The sequence below is a fragment of the Anarrhichthys ocellatus genome, unplaced genomic scaffold, assembly GCF_004355925.1.
Source record: "Anarrhichthys ocellatus isolate YVR2014 unplaced genomic scaffold, GSC_Weel_1.0 scaffold823, whole genome shotgun sequence".
Lineage (NCBI taxonomy): Eukaryota > Metazoa > Chordata > Actinopteri > Perciformes > Anarhichadidae > Anarrhichthys > Anarrhichthys ocellatus.
Genome location: NW_022280797.1, coordinates 4,633 through 18,205, shown reverse-complemented (window position 1 = coordinate 18,205; position 13,573 = coordinate 4,633). Strand labels below are relative to the sequence as shown.

Below are 13,573 nucleotides of genomic sequence, written 5' to 3'. Positions count from 1 at the left end.
TTGTGTGTTAAAAAAACACAAGGGGCTGTGTTAGTGGGGTCAACGGTTATGAATACTGATTCAAGATGTCGTGTCTGCGGAACATATTAATGCACTTAAAGGCTCATTAGATGGCAAAACAAAGCAAATTTCAGTTTTTTTCTCAGTCAGGGTTAGGGTTAGGGTTACTAACCCTAACTGTCTACCAAAACTGTGTATTTTTCTAAGACATAGAGGTTACATGGTGTAATGTTTAGCAGTCTGTACTCTGCATCCAGTGATCTGACTTCAAATCTCAGTGGAACCTGCTTTTAAGCTAGAGTAAAGGTCAAAAAATGCAACCTTTCCACATCTCAGCAAAAGTTGGACTGGTGTGGCCATCTTGCTTCAGCTACAAGTGCGACCGGAGAGTCGCGTCTTGACCTTCACCGGAGTGATCTAAGAATGAAGTACTATTGACAGGGAGTAAAATGGTTTCCACTTAAATCATGAATGCACACTTTGCATTGTGTCTTGCAATCACCATAAAAAAAGAAGTTTGACTGAGATTTCAACTCAGGTTCTTGCCGTAAGAGTCAAAAGTGTTCGTCATCAAGAGACACGTATACTCCATCAGAGGTGGTTGTTGGATGGTCGACCAGCTTTGGAAACCCCATCCACACACAGCTTTCCGACGTCAGATGGGGGCTGTGTCTAACCATTTGTGTGTTAAAAAAACACAAGGGGCTGTGTTAGTGGGGTCAACGGTAATGAATACTGATTCAAGATGTCGTGTCTGCGGAACATATTAATGCACTTAAAGGCTCATTAGATGGCAAAACAAAGCAAATTTCAGTTTTTTTCAGTCAGGGTGGCTGAGCGGTCCAAGGCGCTGGGTTCAGGTCGCAGTCTCCAGTGGAGGCGTGGGTTCGAATCCCACTTCTGACAGCAATTGTTTTTCACTGGTTCCATTGACTGTAACATGATATTGTGAAAGAAAGCTTAGCAATGCTTTGTATGTTAAGGAGCAGGCATTTGACAAACTACTGCACGACCACTGCAACAGCAGCATTTGTAACCCTCTACATTATCAACCAGTGTAATCTTGCCATGTGTTTGTATACAGTTGGCCTGTATGTTGCTGGATTCATTGTTTGTAGGAAGTCTCTCAAAACAATTTCTTCACTTGTCACTTCTCAAATCCTCTGCTGAGCTTACTAAAATTCTTAAGTTAGCCTGAAACGGTGTCTGAGTCTTGTTAGCTTCTTTGTCATCGGTACCGTTGTATGCCTTCTATGTCTTATTCCCTGCACAGATAACATACTAGCGGATGCCAAATAAGAAACTGTCTACCAAAACTGTGTATTTTTCTAGGACATAGAGGTTCCATGGTGTAATGGTTAGCAGTCTGTACTCTGAATCCAGTGTTCTGAGTTCAAATCTCAGTGGAACCTGATTTTAAGCTACCAGTGTAATCTTACCATGTGTTTGTATACAGTTGGCCTATATGTTGCTGGATTCATTGTTTGTAGGAAGTCTTTCAAAACAATTTCTTTACTTGTCACTTCCCAAATCCTCTGCTGAGCTTACTAAAACAGATAACATACTAGCGGATGCCAAATAAGAAACTGTCTACCAAAACTGTGTATTTTTATAGGGCATAGCGGTATCATGGTGTAATGGTTAGCACTCTGGACTTTGACTCTGGTGATCTGAGTTTAAATGGAAAAACTTTTTAACACTTTGTATTGTGTCTTGTAATCACCATAAAAAAAGAACTTTGACTTAGATTTCTATCAGGATCAGGATAATTGTGCGTCCCTGTCCTACTTCAAAAGGGCGAAGCGTCGATCACCGAAACCATGATTTTCCAATGGTACAATGTCAAATAAACTCAAAGAAAGAGCCTCTTTTTACCCGCTGACGAGCAGGTGATGATCATGAACGCATATGAGGAATTCAAGACCATAATCATGGCAAAATCTAACACTGCCACCGCTGCGAGGTCTAGACATGAAGCACGGCAAAATATCACAGACAAGTTAAATGCGTAAGTTTTGGGAAAATGTATAGGCTCATTTTAAGTGCCTCATCACCCCAATCAATCAGATTATATTTCTTTAAATGTGCCTGCTGGCAGTTGGCGTAATGGCATGCATCATCCAATGAGATCTATAGCGAAAATATTTATCTCAACTCTTTCAGAATAAGTTGATAAAAACAAGCCCAAAGAGTATCTAACTGATACGAATTAATATGAGGATATATGTACTGTATGCGCTTATGTATCATGTAGCCTACTATATATGTGTATATACATGTATGTGTAGATTACCATATAGAACTAGGAGTTTGAATATGTGTGTGCGTCTGTGTATGGGCGGATCAGTATGTATGTATGTTTTATTCATAATCAGAAATTCAATCAATTGAAGCAGTGAAAAGAAATAGTGTGTGATTCTCTCTATTCTTATCATGAGTCCACCTTAATCATTTTCTACAATAATGATATGCTGGTGTACTAATAACACTGTCATATAATTATGAGTGCTTTCAACCCCCATGTATGCAACGCAGCCATCAAGAGGACATGGGAGCAAGTAACAACTAAGCACAAACACATTATTCAGAATGGTGAGTCAATACAATATGTGCCATGGTAATGTAATGAACACATCCATAAGTTTATTAAGCTCCAAATAAACTTTACGAACAGCACGGCATGCATGTTCTCAGCATCGCCGACACTGTACAAAATGTACCACTCGCAAAACAGCGCAAGGCTGCATCCAGTCTGTGAGACAGTCAATGCTCGGCTGGGCGTGTGGTGTTCAATGTATGGCTCCAGAAGGTCTTGTAAATAAATGATTCCTTGTCGGCAGAATCGATAGCGCTTGTATAGGAAGTCATCATGATGTGATAACGGAGAAATCTCTCCCTATAAAACGCTAATCTAACTAATATCGCTCCTTCATCAATGGGATCTCTGAGGAAGGGAGCTGTACATGAATGCAATAGAGGCTTCTTAGTTTGCTCAGCTGGTTTTAATGGATCACCGTGTGTCTCACTTTACATGCATTTCAGGAACTCCTGTATAACCCCCAGTCTATGTGCAAGCGCATTAGACTAACCGTATATGACAGGAGCTGCCATTTTTTCTGGGGGTGTGGCAAGCTTATCCAGCTACCTTCAGTTAGCCTGCGCTGGAGCAGGTTCAAGCTTATGGATGTGTTGCTATGGTGAGTTTGCCAAACTTGCTTTGTGGAACCGAAAAGCCTCACTTATGTAATCTTATCCTGAAAACTATCCAGCTAACTCAGTTAACCACGTACGAGGAACGGGGCCCTGCTCCTTAACATACAAAGCATTGCTAAGCTTTCTTTCATAATATCATATTACAGTCAACGGAACCAGTGAAAAACAATTGCTGTCAGAAGTGGGATTCGAACCCACACCAAAGGTTTCCAAAGGTGGTCGACCGATGACGAACACTGTAGACTGTAATGTAGGGGTGTCAAACTCAATCACAGAGAGGGCCAAAATTAAAAATTGAGGCTACGTTGAGGGCCAAATAGGGTCAACATTTAATAAATAGGATAGAATGGATATTGGCGAAAGTGCAAAAAGAAATAGGCTACATTCTTTTATGCATACGTACCAGAGCCGGATGTTTGGCATTTTTTTTGGCTGCCAGTTTATTAATGTCTGGGGTTAGGTTCGGTGGAAAACCTCAGTTGAAGGAGTGAAGGTGTGCATCAGTAAGATGACTCCTGTGTGTGTTTTAGTTCATCTTCATCACAGAGAAAAGCTACTCACACAGGTATGTGCTTCCAAACATGCAGAGCAATTGAGCAGCATGTAGGCAGAGTTGAGGCATCATTTCGGGGATGAAGCTTGGATGTGCAGCACCCACAGAGTCATACTTTGCCTTGAGTGTGTCATTACTCTGGAGGTCTATCAGCTTTTGCAAAGCTTTGCTTTGATATATTACTGTATTTAAGGAGTAAACCACTGAAACCTGACATTCCATATAACGCGAAGCTGCTTGGATCTTGATGCTCGTGGTGGTACAGTACGGGTGCTTTGAGCAGCCAAAAAAGAAAAAGGAAGACCTACTTCAGGAAGACCTACTTCAGCAATAATTTCTCATACTTTATATAATATGCAACCACATTATAATGCAGATTATCTTATTCTGATGAAATTTAAAAAAGGGAGCTCTAACGTTAAAATATAACCACTATTGCCAGGCCCGCTGGAGGGATGGGAGGCACGGGAGAGCCAGACCCAGGGCTGTGCGGGGCAGACTGTCAGACGCCTGCTGCAGTTACATGAGAGGTTTTCCAAAGGGACTCTGGTGCTCGGAAACACTACCGCTTTTGTCCTCAGGAGCCGCCAAAATCAACAAAATAAATGAAAGTTCCTCGTAGTAAATTAACGATGCAAAGCTCACTGGTGTGGGTAGCAAGTACAAACCGAAGTAACTGATAATCCACAGGTGAAGACAGATAAGGGTTCAGTTTATTATCATAGACTCAAATTTTTTTTTATCAATATCTGAAAATATAGAAGCCAATGCAATCGGACCATTAAATAACACTATGACTCATATAAAATAATTGCTGTCATATATTTCTGTATTGAGTTCACGGGAACAAATGCAAACTTATTACAATGTCAAAAAATCTCATAGCAAACAACTCATTGACTGCTGGGTACTATGTTTTGATACAAGGTATTTTTGCCCATATTTTCTGTATTTCACCAATAAATTGTCAAGAAAAAACAAAGTACACTCATACAAACTCATCTGCACACATCACACACACATTGTCAGATCCTCTTTAGTTGTTGGATTAAAACAGCTTTCTCTCAAAGTTCATCAACAGATGAGGCAGCGTCCAGCTGTGTTGCCATTCAACAGGTTGTTTTTTTTCACAATTGGCTGTCCCTCAAAGCACTGTCTCTCTAAAGACTCCGATCAGACTGTGTGGGCGTTCAGGGTGATCCAGGCGGGACCCTGTCCTTGACCCCGCCAATGAACCCCCTCTCGAGCCCGGCCTCGACCCCGCTCTTCCGCGGCTTCCTCGTTGCTCCACGGACTCGCAAGTGAAGGAGCTGAGGTCCCCGCAGCTCTGCAGGTGCAGCAGACCGGGCCTCCTCCTCGTCCTCGGGGGGCGAGGAAAAGTCTGGGAGTGACTGGCCGCTGGCTGCTGGGGCGGTTTAGGCTGTCTGGGACCCATCTGTGAATCAGTGAACACCTGAAAGACAACGGGAAACTACTGTTCAGGACACCTCGTAATATCAACAGAAAAAAACATATAATTTATGTAAATAATTTGTGTTATGCTCCTGTTCGAGTAACGTTTGATAAAAACTACAGTGACCAGATGTTTTGGGAAATCACTGAGCCTTTTTTTAAATGACGGACCAATGGAAACATGTTGCTGGTTCTTTATAAGAAACATCCTTTTAGCTTACTAGAATTTTTGTACTTTACCCATCAAATGGTTGAAAGATTTTTGCATCAGATGTTTGTATGTGTAGTTTTGACTGACACATGTTTCTGTATGAACTCCTACCTGTTCTATGTAGCTGGCACAGCGCACAGCCTCCTCCATGTGCTCCTGGTCTGACTGCAGGACATTCCGTATGCTGTCCACCAGCTCCTGGACCTCGGGGGCCAGGCCCTGTGCGGCCGGCTGCTCCAGGATCTTCCTGACCAGCTGCTGCGTGTGCCGGTAGCTCTGGTAGTCCACCATGGAGGAGGGCCGGGGCCGACGGGGCGTCCTGCCGCCGCCGCTGTTGTTGTTGGTGCCCCGTCGCAGCGTGACCTGGCCCTGGGCGCAGGCGGCCAGCGTGGGCTGGGAGGTCTGGGTGGAGGAATCTGTGGTCTGAGGAGACGGGGCGGGGGGAGCGCCGCTGCTGCTCAGCACTGCGGCGGACAGCAGAGGGGAAGAAGATGGTTCAGGTTCCCCAACAATCCCTGTTATCGGTATATCTAACTACATTCGCAAACAGTGCTTGAAGTGTGAAACAGAGCGTTAGTGGCGCAACCGTCAGTCTGCGCTGATCTAATTAACATAAGTGATTCTTAGAGTATATCTGTTTGTATTTACTGTATGAAAAGTTGCTCATTCAGTTCATTGAATCCCTGGTAGTGGGACACAAACACTATGTTGATAAATCTGCAGCATCTGATTGGAGTGCTGCCTCAGATCGCAGTGCCATTACACACACTGACCACTGTTGTATCAGCACAGAAGTTCACTAAAAGACGTATTTTTGTGTTAATCTTTATTGTCTTTATTTTTGAGCAAAAGTAAAACAACCTCAAGGAAGGTAAATATTATTAGCTAAATAAGAGGCATTGGGTAATCGTGCGATTTATAGCCGGTTATTCGTTTAAAAAGAATCAATATATAATTGTACTCTCAGCTATAGTTACTATGCAGCCCTACTGTTGATTTGAAAGTGGTTGGATGGCTTTTAGATCCTGCACTGAATAAACCTCTAAGGGTGACCATAGAGTGTTGATGGACCATAGAGTAAGTCCTCCAAAGGGACAGTAAAGATCTGTTGAATTTAGTCTGGATCGCTGTTTATGTAGCAAATCATCTCGCGCTGATCGGTGTTGCAACTTCCAAAGATGACATAATTACACATGGGGGGGGGGACAAGCCAACCTTTAGCAGTGAGGTCCATCAATACTGGGTCACTGTTGGAGCGCCGGATTCTCGCCTTCCTCCAGGGGGTCAGTGCTGGAGAGGGCTGCTGCTGCTGATGAGGAGGAAGAAGAGGAGGAGGAGGAGGAGGAGGAGGAGGGGGAGGAGGAGGCAGGATCTGGGGCTTGGTGGCTGGTGATGCCGATACCATTTGCGGACTCCCGTCTAAGACCGAATACAGACAAGTGGTACTATTAGAACAAAAGGCAGTTGTCACAGAAGATGCTCTGAAGAAACAAATCAGATCCATAGATACTCATAGAGTAACTGCACCGTGATGAAACACATCAATAATGGGGATTTCTTTCTAAATTCATTTTAAAAAAACAGCCTCAAAACGCCATCAACTGTTTAAAATCAGCCCGAATGTTTCAAGACCAGTTCTGGGATAGAGTCGGCCGTTTGGGATTAATCTACGTCACACGTGTCAAACTCAAGGCCCGCAGGCCGAATCCGGCCCGCCACGTCATTTTATGTGGCCCGCGAATCCACCAGCAAAAAAAAAAAAAAAAAAAAATTTAATTTTGGAAAAAAAAATTAAAGTTAGACTTCAAAATAAAAATATCCCCATGGTCGAAATTATGAGATGCAAAATTGAAATTATGCGACAGCATGTTGTGAAGTATTATCACCATGGCTGGACATTGATTACTTGTCCTCCTAACAGTCACTTGGTAACAATATGGTTAATTAGTTATTACCTTTTTTTTTTAAAACAGGTGGACAGGAGAGGGAACAGCCCGTAAAGCGGTTTTCCAACAAGTGATCGAGTTGAAAAAGATCGACAAATAATCCCAAAATGTCCACGAAGAGAAAAATTGATGCAGAGGGAAGAAGATGTAATTTAAGATGGGAAAGCGAATACATGTTTGTGCTTCAGGGAGAAAAACGGGTCTGTCTTCTGTGTTATGATGCATGTCGGTGATGAAGGATACAATTTACGTCGGCATTTTCACACCAAACACAGAGCTAAATTTAGCCTCCAAGAAAAACATCAAATTGTCCAAGAATTAAAAGGCACACTGCAATCACAGCAGAATATATTTACAAAAGCTACAGCCCAGTGCATGCTAAAGGTCTGTGAGCAGGTGAGCTCCAACCAGATACAGACTTTTAAAAATGTCAGTTTGTGAAGAAACACCATCGCAGACCGAGTTCAGGAACTAGCAGCAATCTGACAACACAGCTAGCTAAGAGACGAGATACATCATCTATCAATGTTTATAAGAGGCTCAAGGCAGACCTGACTCTCAGTGAGGAGCTCTTGGATGTAGCTGCCATGCACGGGACGACGGCAGGGAGGGACATTAGTGATGCAGAGAGGTGACAAAAATAGCTTTGAACAAAGTTAATGTAATAACTTGTGTTTGATGATATTTGTCTTTGTTATTTTCTTTAATAGTTTGATCTTTGATAGAGTAATGTGGGTTTCTTAACCCTAAATTAAAATGATTTATGTTATAATAACAGAAATGTGCTTAAATATCATTTTACATTTATATAACTGCATGCACAATATTTTTACACTTGAATAAACAATAATCAAAAGCAGAGACAGTTATTTAACAATATGTTAGGAGTAGTTACAGTTATACAGTCTTACAGTTATAACCGGCCCTTTGAGGGAAACCATGATGCTGATGTGGCCCGGAGTGAAAATGAGTTTGACACCCCTGATCTACGTCATGAAATAAAAGAGTGTTAACGCTCTCTAATCAGACCCTCCTCCTCGTCTCTAGAGTGAGAGACTTCGTCTCTCTGTATACTTTTGTAAGAAATACAGTAAAAGTGTGTCTGATACACACACATGAGGGAGCCTGCTTTATAGAGTATGACAAATGTGGCAGGGATCACATGACCTCTCCCAGCAGCTGAAGGTATCAGATGAGTGAAGGACAACATCACCCATAATCATCAGGGGAGCAGACAAAGTAAGATAAAAGCTACTAAAGCTGCAATCTGCACACAATCTAAAAGGTCACAGCCAAATGTTACCGTCACTGCCAGAATCTGCAAATCCAAATTATATTCGTACAACGTTCCATTCAGAATAAAGCCCTTATTGAATATATCCAAACGGAATATGCTGCTTACATGAACTACATCAAATACAAAATATTGGCATCTTCGGAATAATAGTGAAATATGAGTGTGCATGTAAACGTAGACACTGAGGTAAACCTTAGCCAGGAAAACACACTGTGGCACTAGCACACACACACACACACACACACACACATACACACACACACAAACATACAGTAGAGCTCCGCTGCACTTCCACACAGACAATGAAGCCCCGACACAAATAAACCTTCAGAGAAGTGGAAGCAACAGAAATAGAAAAAAAAAAAATTATAAAAAAAAAAGCAAAATATGTCTACATAGAGTTTGATTACACAAGCGAAACAGCCTGACAGTTATTAAAATGACACCGGGCCACCACTATCTCAGTGTTTTGTTCCAGAGGGCAGTACAAAGATACACAGGGCAGTTTTATGTTCAGAGATCAGCCATTCAGCCCCCCCCCCTAACCTACCTGGAACAGATGATGCTCCTGGTGGAGTCGGGTTTGTCATCAACTCCCTCAGAGCAATCTCTGTCTCCTGAAATAAACAATATGAATAATAATAATAATAATACATTTTATTTAGAGAGCGCTTTTCAGAATACTCAAAGACACTTTACATTAAAATCATCATATTAAAAAACAGCCATACACTAAAATTCTAAAACACACAATATTGTTCACACGTTAAAAGCAGTTCTGAAAAGGTGGGTTTTGATTTGTGATTTGAATATGGAAAGATCGGTGCAGTCTCGGATGTGTTTGGGGAAAGAGTTCCAGAGGGAGGGGGCAGCTATGGAGAAGGCTCTGTCGCCCCATGTCCGGTGCTTGGTCCTGAGTGGAAGGGACAGGAGGTTGGCATCAGAGGAGCGGAGCCGACGGGATGGAGTGTGGTGGTGAAGCAGGTAAGTGAGGTAGGAGGTGGCCTGAGGGGGCCTGAGGGGGCCTGATTATAGAGGGCTTTGTGAGTGAGGAGAAGGACTTTGTATTGGATCCGTTGTGGGACGGGGAGCCAGTGGAGATTCTGGAGAACAGGGGTGATGTGGTCACGGGAGCGGGAGCGGGTGAGCAGGCGAGCAGCAGAGTTCTGGATGTACTGGAGTTTATTTAGGATTTTGGATGATGTGCCTTGAAGAATACTGTTGCAGTAGTCGATTCTGGAGGTGATGAAGGTGTGGATCAAAGTTTCAGCAGCAGATAAGGAGAGTGATGGGCGGAGAAGAAGGCAGTTCTGGTGATTTGTTTGACGTGGTGTTCAAAGGAGAGGTTGCTGTCAAACATGACTCCGAGGTTGCGGATGTTTGGGAGGGAGACAGAGTGGAGTTGTCGATGGTGAGGCAGAAGTTGTTACCGGTTTTCGTGAGGGATGTGGGACCGATGATGATCATGTCAGATTTATCACAGTTGAGTTTGAGAAAGTTGATTTAATGTCAGTGAGGCAGCTGGTGAGAGTGGAGTGAGTAGCAGTGGTAATGGCCTTTGTGGAGATGTAGAGCTGGACATCATCGGCGTAGCAGTGGAAATGGAGACCAAGTTGACGTATGATGTTACCAAGAGGGAGCAGGTAGAGGATGAACAGAAGAGGACCAAGCACCGAACCCTGGGGGATGCCTTGAGACAGAGGAGCAGTGGAGGAGGTGCAGTCGTTGATACTGATGAACTGTTGCCTGTTTGTGAGATATGATTTAATCCAGGAGAGAGCAGTTCCGGTGATATTGAGAGAGGATTCGAGGCGGGAGAGAAGGATGTTGTGGTTGATGGTGTCGAAAGCTGCAGTGAGGTCGAGGAGGATGAGAATATTAAGGTGACCAGCGTCTGAGGAGAGGAGGAGGTCGTTGGTGACTTTGAGGAGGGCTCTCTCTCTCTCTCTCTCTCTCTCTCTCTCTCTCTCTCTCTCTGTGTCTCTCTCTCGCTCTCTCTCCATTATATTCAAGAGAAGGCAGACATCTCTACAGCCGATATCTCCAAAATGTTTTCAAACACATTTCTCAGGAAATATGTATTTTTTCTATTTTGGAGTGAACTGTCCCTTTAATCTTTTGTATTTGGAGTGTACCTGTGTGACTGCATCGGTGGAGCTGCCAGCGACAACCTCGTACGGAGGCGGGGGGTCTAGCGGACAGAAGACCTCCACCCCTTTGATTCGAGCCCCGTAGATATGAGGGAGAGAGATCACGCTGTCCCCGAGGATCCTGAAACACACAAGTCAAACTAGAGAGCGAGTCCATCGTGTGTGTGACACATCGACACTAACAACAGGACTAAAGATGAAAGTGTGTGTGTGTGTGGGTGTGGGTGTGGGTGGGTGTGTGTGTGTGGGGGGGGGGGGGGGGGGGCTGCTGTTACCGGCGAGCCAGGCGTGGCGTGTACGAGTAGAAAGTGGAGAAGTAGGATGGGGGAGGGGCTGGGGCCACAAACTCATCCGGGTCTGGCACCTGAGCGGGTTCCTCCCTTTCGTCGACAGCGGCCCTGTGCTCGTCCTATCACAGAGCAGGGGACACGTGACATCACACATCATGCTAGGTAACGTAAGACTCTTTGAGACCTTTTTTAGGAGCACACAGAATTACATTCATAACTAATAATAATAAGACTAATAATAATTACAAATCAAAAAATGTTAAACTCAATATTTAAGATGTGAGGGGGGAACCCCGAAGACAGCTGAGGACGCAAAGTCGCATATCATTGCTAGTGTTGAAGGAATCATTTTGGAAAAATGAGTAAATTTGCTTTTCTTTTGGAGAGCGAGACGAGAGGATCAATAGTGCACCCCAGCTCCACATAGTGAGATCAAACCATTTCATTTTTGAAGATATGGTAAATAAATCCTGTGAAAAACCTACAATTCTGAGCTCCTCAGTGTAACTAGGAAGTGAGGATTGCTTTGGCTGAGACCAAGAGTCACCTGACAAACATTCCGCGAACCTGTGACTGAACTGCAGGCTGTTTACATGGTGCATTGAAGACAGGCTGTAAATGTAAATAGTTCAATGTACATAGCACATAGAGCACATAGAGCTTTCTTTTCAACATTGGTAACACTTGTGGACACTTGCCAAAATGTTGTATACATAGATTCCATTGTTTTTTTTCGTTTTTATGATTTATGGCATGATAACTGTGTAATTCTGCACTGAAGACATGTTTGTGCTGTTTCCATAGAGGTGCAGGACTTAAATATCGCAGTGAAAATCAAGGCTACAGGGAGAAAAACGTGACAGTAGGGAGAAACGCCCGGGGCTCAGAGAGATGAATTTGACTGATAGCATTTATTCTGAATTATTTTGTGCAGTGGAAATGTGATATCGTGACAGCCCTGATTTGGATATTCCCAAGCAGGAGGCTGCCACACCGACCCATTGTAGTTAATGGCCCAACACTATACAGTGGTGTGTGATCATACCAGGCACTGTGCTCTCGTGGTGAAGATCTGCAGGTATCTCAGGGCAGCCGCCATGAGGCACACGGCTGTGGTCAGAGCGTTCAGAGCGCACAGAGCAAACAAGACTTTCTGGGAGACAAAAGGAGACACAATGAGATGGGTTCAAAGGGAGCAGAGAGAACTATTTTATCTGTTGTGCTGCTTGTGCACAGTCAGAAAACAGACCAAGGGTTGCACTGTACCCAGTGCAGCGTGCACGGTGCAGAAACGGATGAGGGTTTTATCAAACAAGGCAGGAGGGGTGTTGATTTCTTTGCAGGAGGTTATATCATCTCAGACGCTACATTAATAATCAGAGACGTTTGAGAAGCCGGCCCTGTGTCCGGCTCAACGCCACCACGCTGAGCATAAACCAACATTTGGTCACTCCACAAAACAAGCACGAGCTGAGTAGGTGGAAGAAGGTGTCACATCATAAGAAATATACATTAAGTATAGTATATTTATAGTATAAATGAAGGAATGCCATTTCACTCAATATCAAACACATAAATAAATAAATCTGGCCATTAACAAAAATCCTGAAATAAACTATATATATATATATATATATATATATATATATATATATCAATATACTTTGATTAATACATGTATAAATAAAAAGGAAAGGACTGCTTCTATGTATTTAAAGAGACTTTAACTTCATAATGCCACATTTATTTATTTCTCACAGATTCAGACCACACATCCTTAAATAATGACCTATTTACCTATTGAACTGTGGCTTATATATTTACAGTATATCTATATATCTATTGCATTATTTATTCATTTCAGGATTTATTTTGTAGCTATTTCTATGTATTCATTGTGTATTCATGTATTTAATATTGAATCACATAGAATTCTACAGTAACCTTGGAAATCTTCACACAGCTTATACGAATTGAGGACAATTTGTGTGCAGCTTTCTGTTTTATTACTCCTGATGAACTCTTTTTTGGTTAATTACAGAGAAGAACAGACATCCAAATGAGGCAGCAACATTTTTGGGTCTTGGACTGACGATCGACCAAGATCTCCTGCCACTTTCATCCACAAGAGCGACTATGGAATAACGCTTTAAAGGTAATTAACTATTTGGATGACACACCTTTTCCAAAGAGAAGGTGTGTTTGAATCAGCATAAAGAACGACCGTTTAATGGTGGGCTCCCAGTGAACACAGCAGTGATTGTATAGAGGTGTGCACCTTGAGCAGGACCCTCATGGTGCCGCAGGAGTGGGCGGGGTGGAGCTCCAGCAGCTTCTCTTCGGGACATTTGGAGCTGGGGGAGAGGGAGCAGCAGTAACACACATCTCCAGCCTCACTCTGAAACAACACACATACACACACACACACACACACACACACACACACACACACACACACACA

At 43.1% G+C, this 13,573-nt stretch overlaps 1 protein-coding gene and 2 non-coding genes across 3 annotated transcripts in view; 2 read left to right on the top strand and 1 right to left on the bottom strand.

Annotated features, from left to right (window-relative positions):
* The first annotated feature begins 823 nt into the window (after nt 1-823).
* trnal-cag (transfer RNA leucine (anticodon CAG)) lies at nt 824-906 on the top strand. The gene has a single exon. It is a non-coding gene; the product is annotated as a tRNA-Leu (tRNA).
* A 434-nt stretch (nt 907-1,340) lies between these two features.
* On the top strand, nt 1,341-1,412 carry trnaq-cug (transfer RNA glutamine (anticodon CUG)). The gene has a single exon. It is a non-coding gene; the product is annotated as a tRNA-Gln (tRNA).
* A 2,485-nt stretch (nt 1,413-3,897) lies between these two features.
* fam189a2 (family with sequence similarity 189 member A2) overlaps nt 3,898-13,573 on the bottom strand; it is a 12,275-nt gene continuing 2,599 nt past the window's right edge. The window contains exons 2-9 of the mRNA XM_031838551.1: nt 13,391-13,510; nt 12,158-12,265; nt 11,098-11,231; nt 10,808-10,943; nt 9,223-9,289; nt 6,645-6,848; nt 5,541-5,893; nt 3,898-5,219 (exon numbers count right to left, since the gene is read on the bottom strand). Of these exons, the coding sequence (XP_031694411.1) occupies nt 4,911-5,219; nt 5,541-5,893; nt 6,645-6,848; nt 9,223-9,289; nt 10,808-10,943; nt 11,098-11,231; nt 12,158-12,265; nt 13,391-13,510 (1,431 nt within the window). The 3' untranslated portion in view covers nt 3,898-4,910. The remainder of the gene's footprint in view (nt 5,220-5,540; nt 5,894-6,644; nt 6,849-9,222; nt 9,290-10,807; nt 10,944-11,097; nt 11,232-12,157; nt 12,266-13,390; nt 13,511-13,573) is intronic.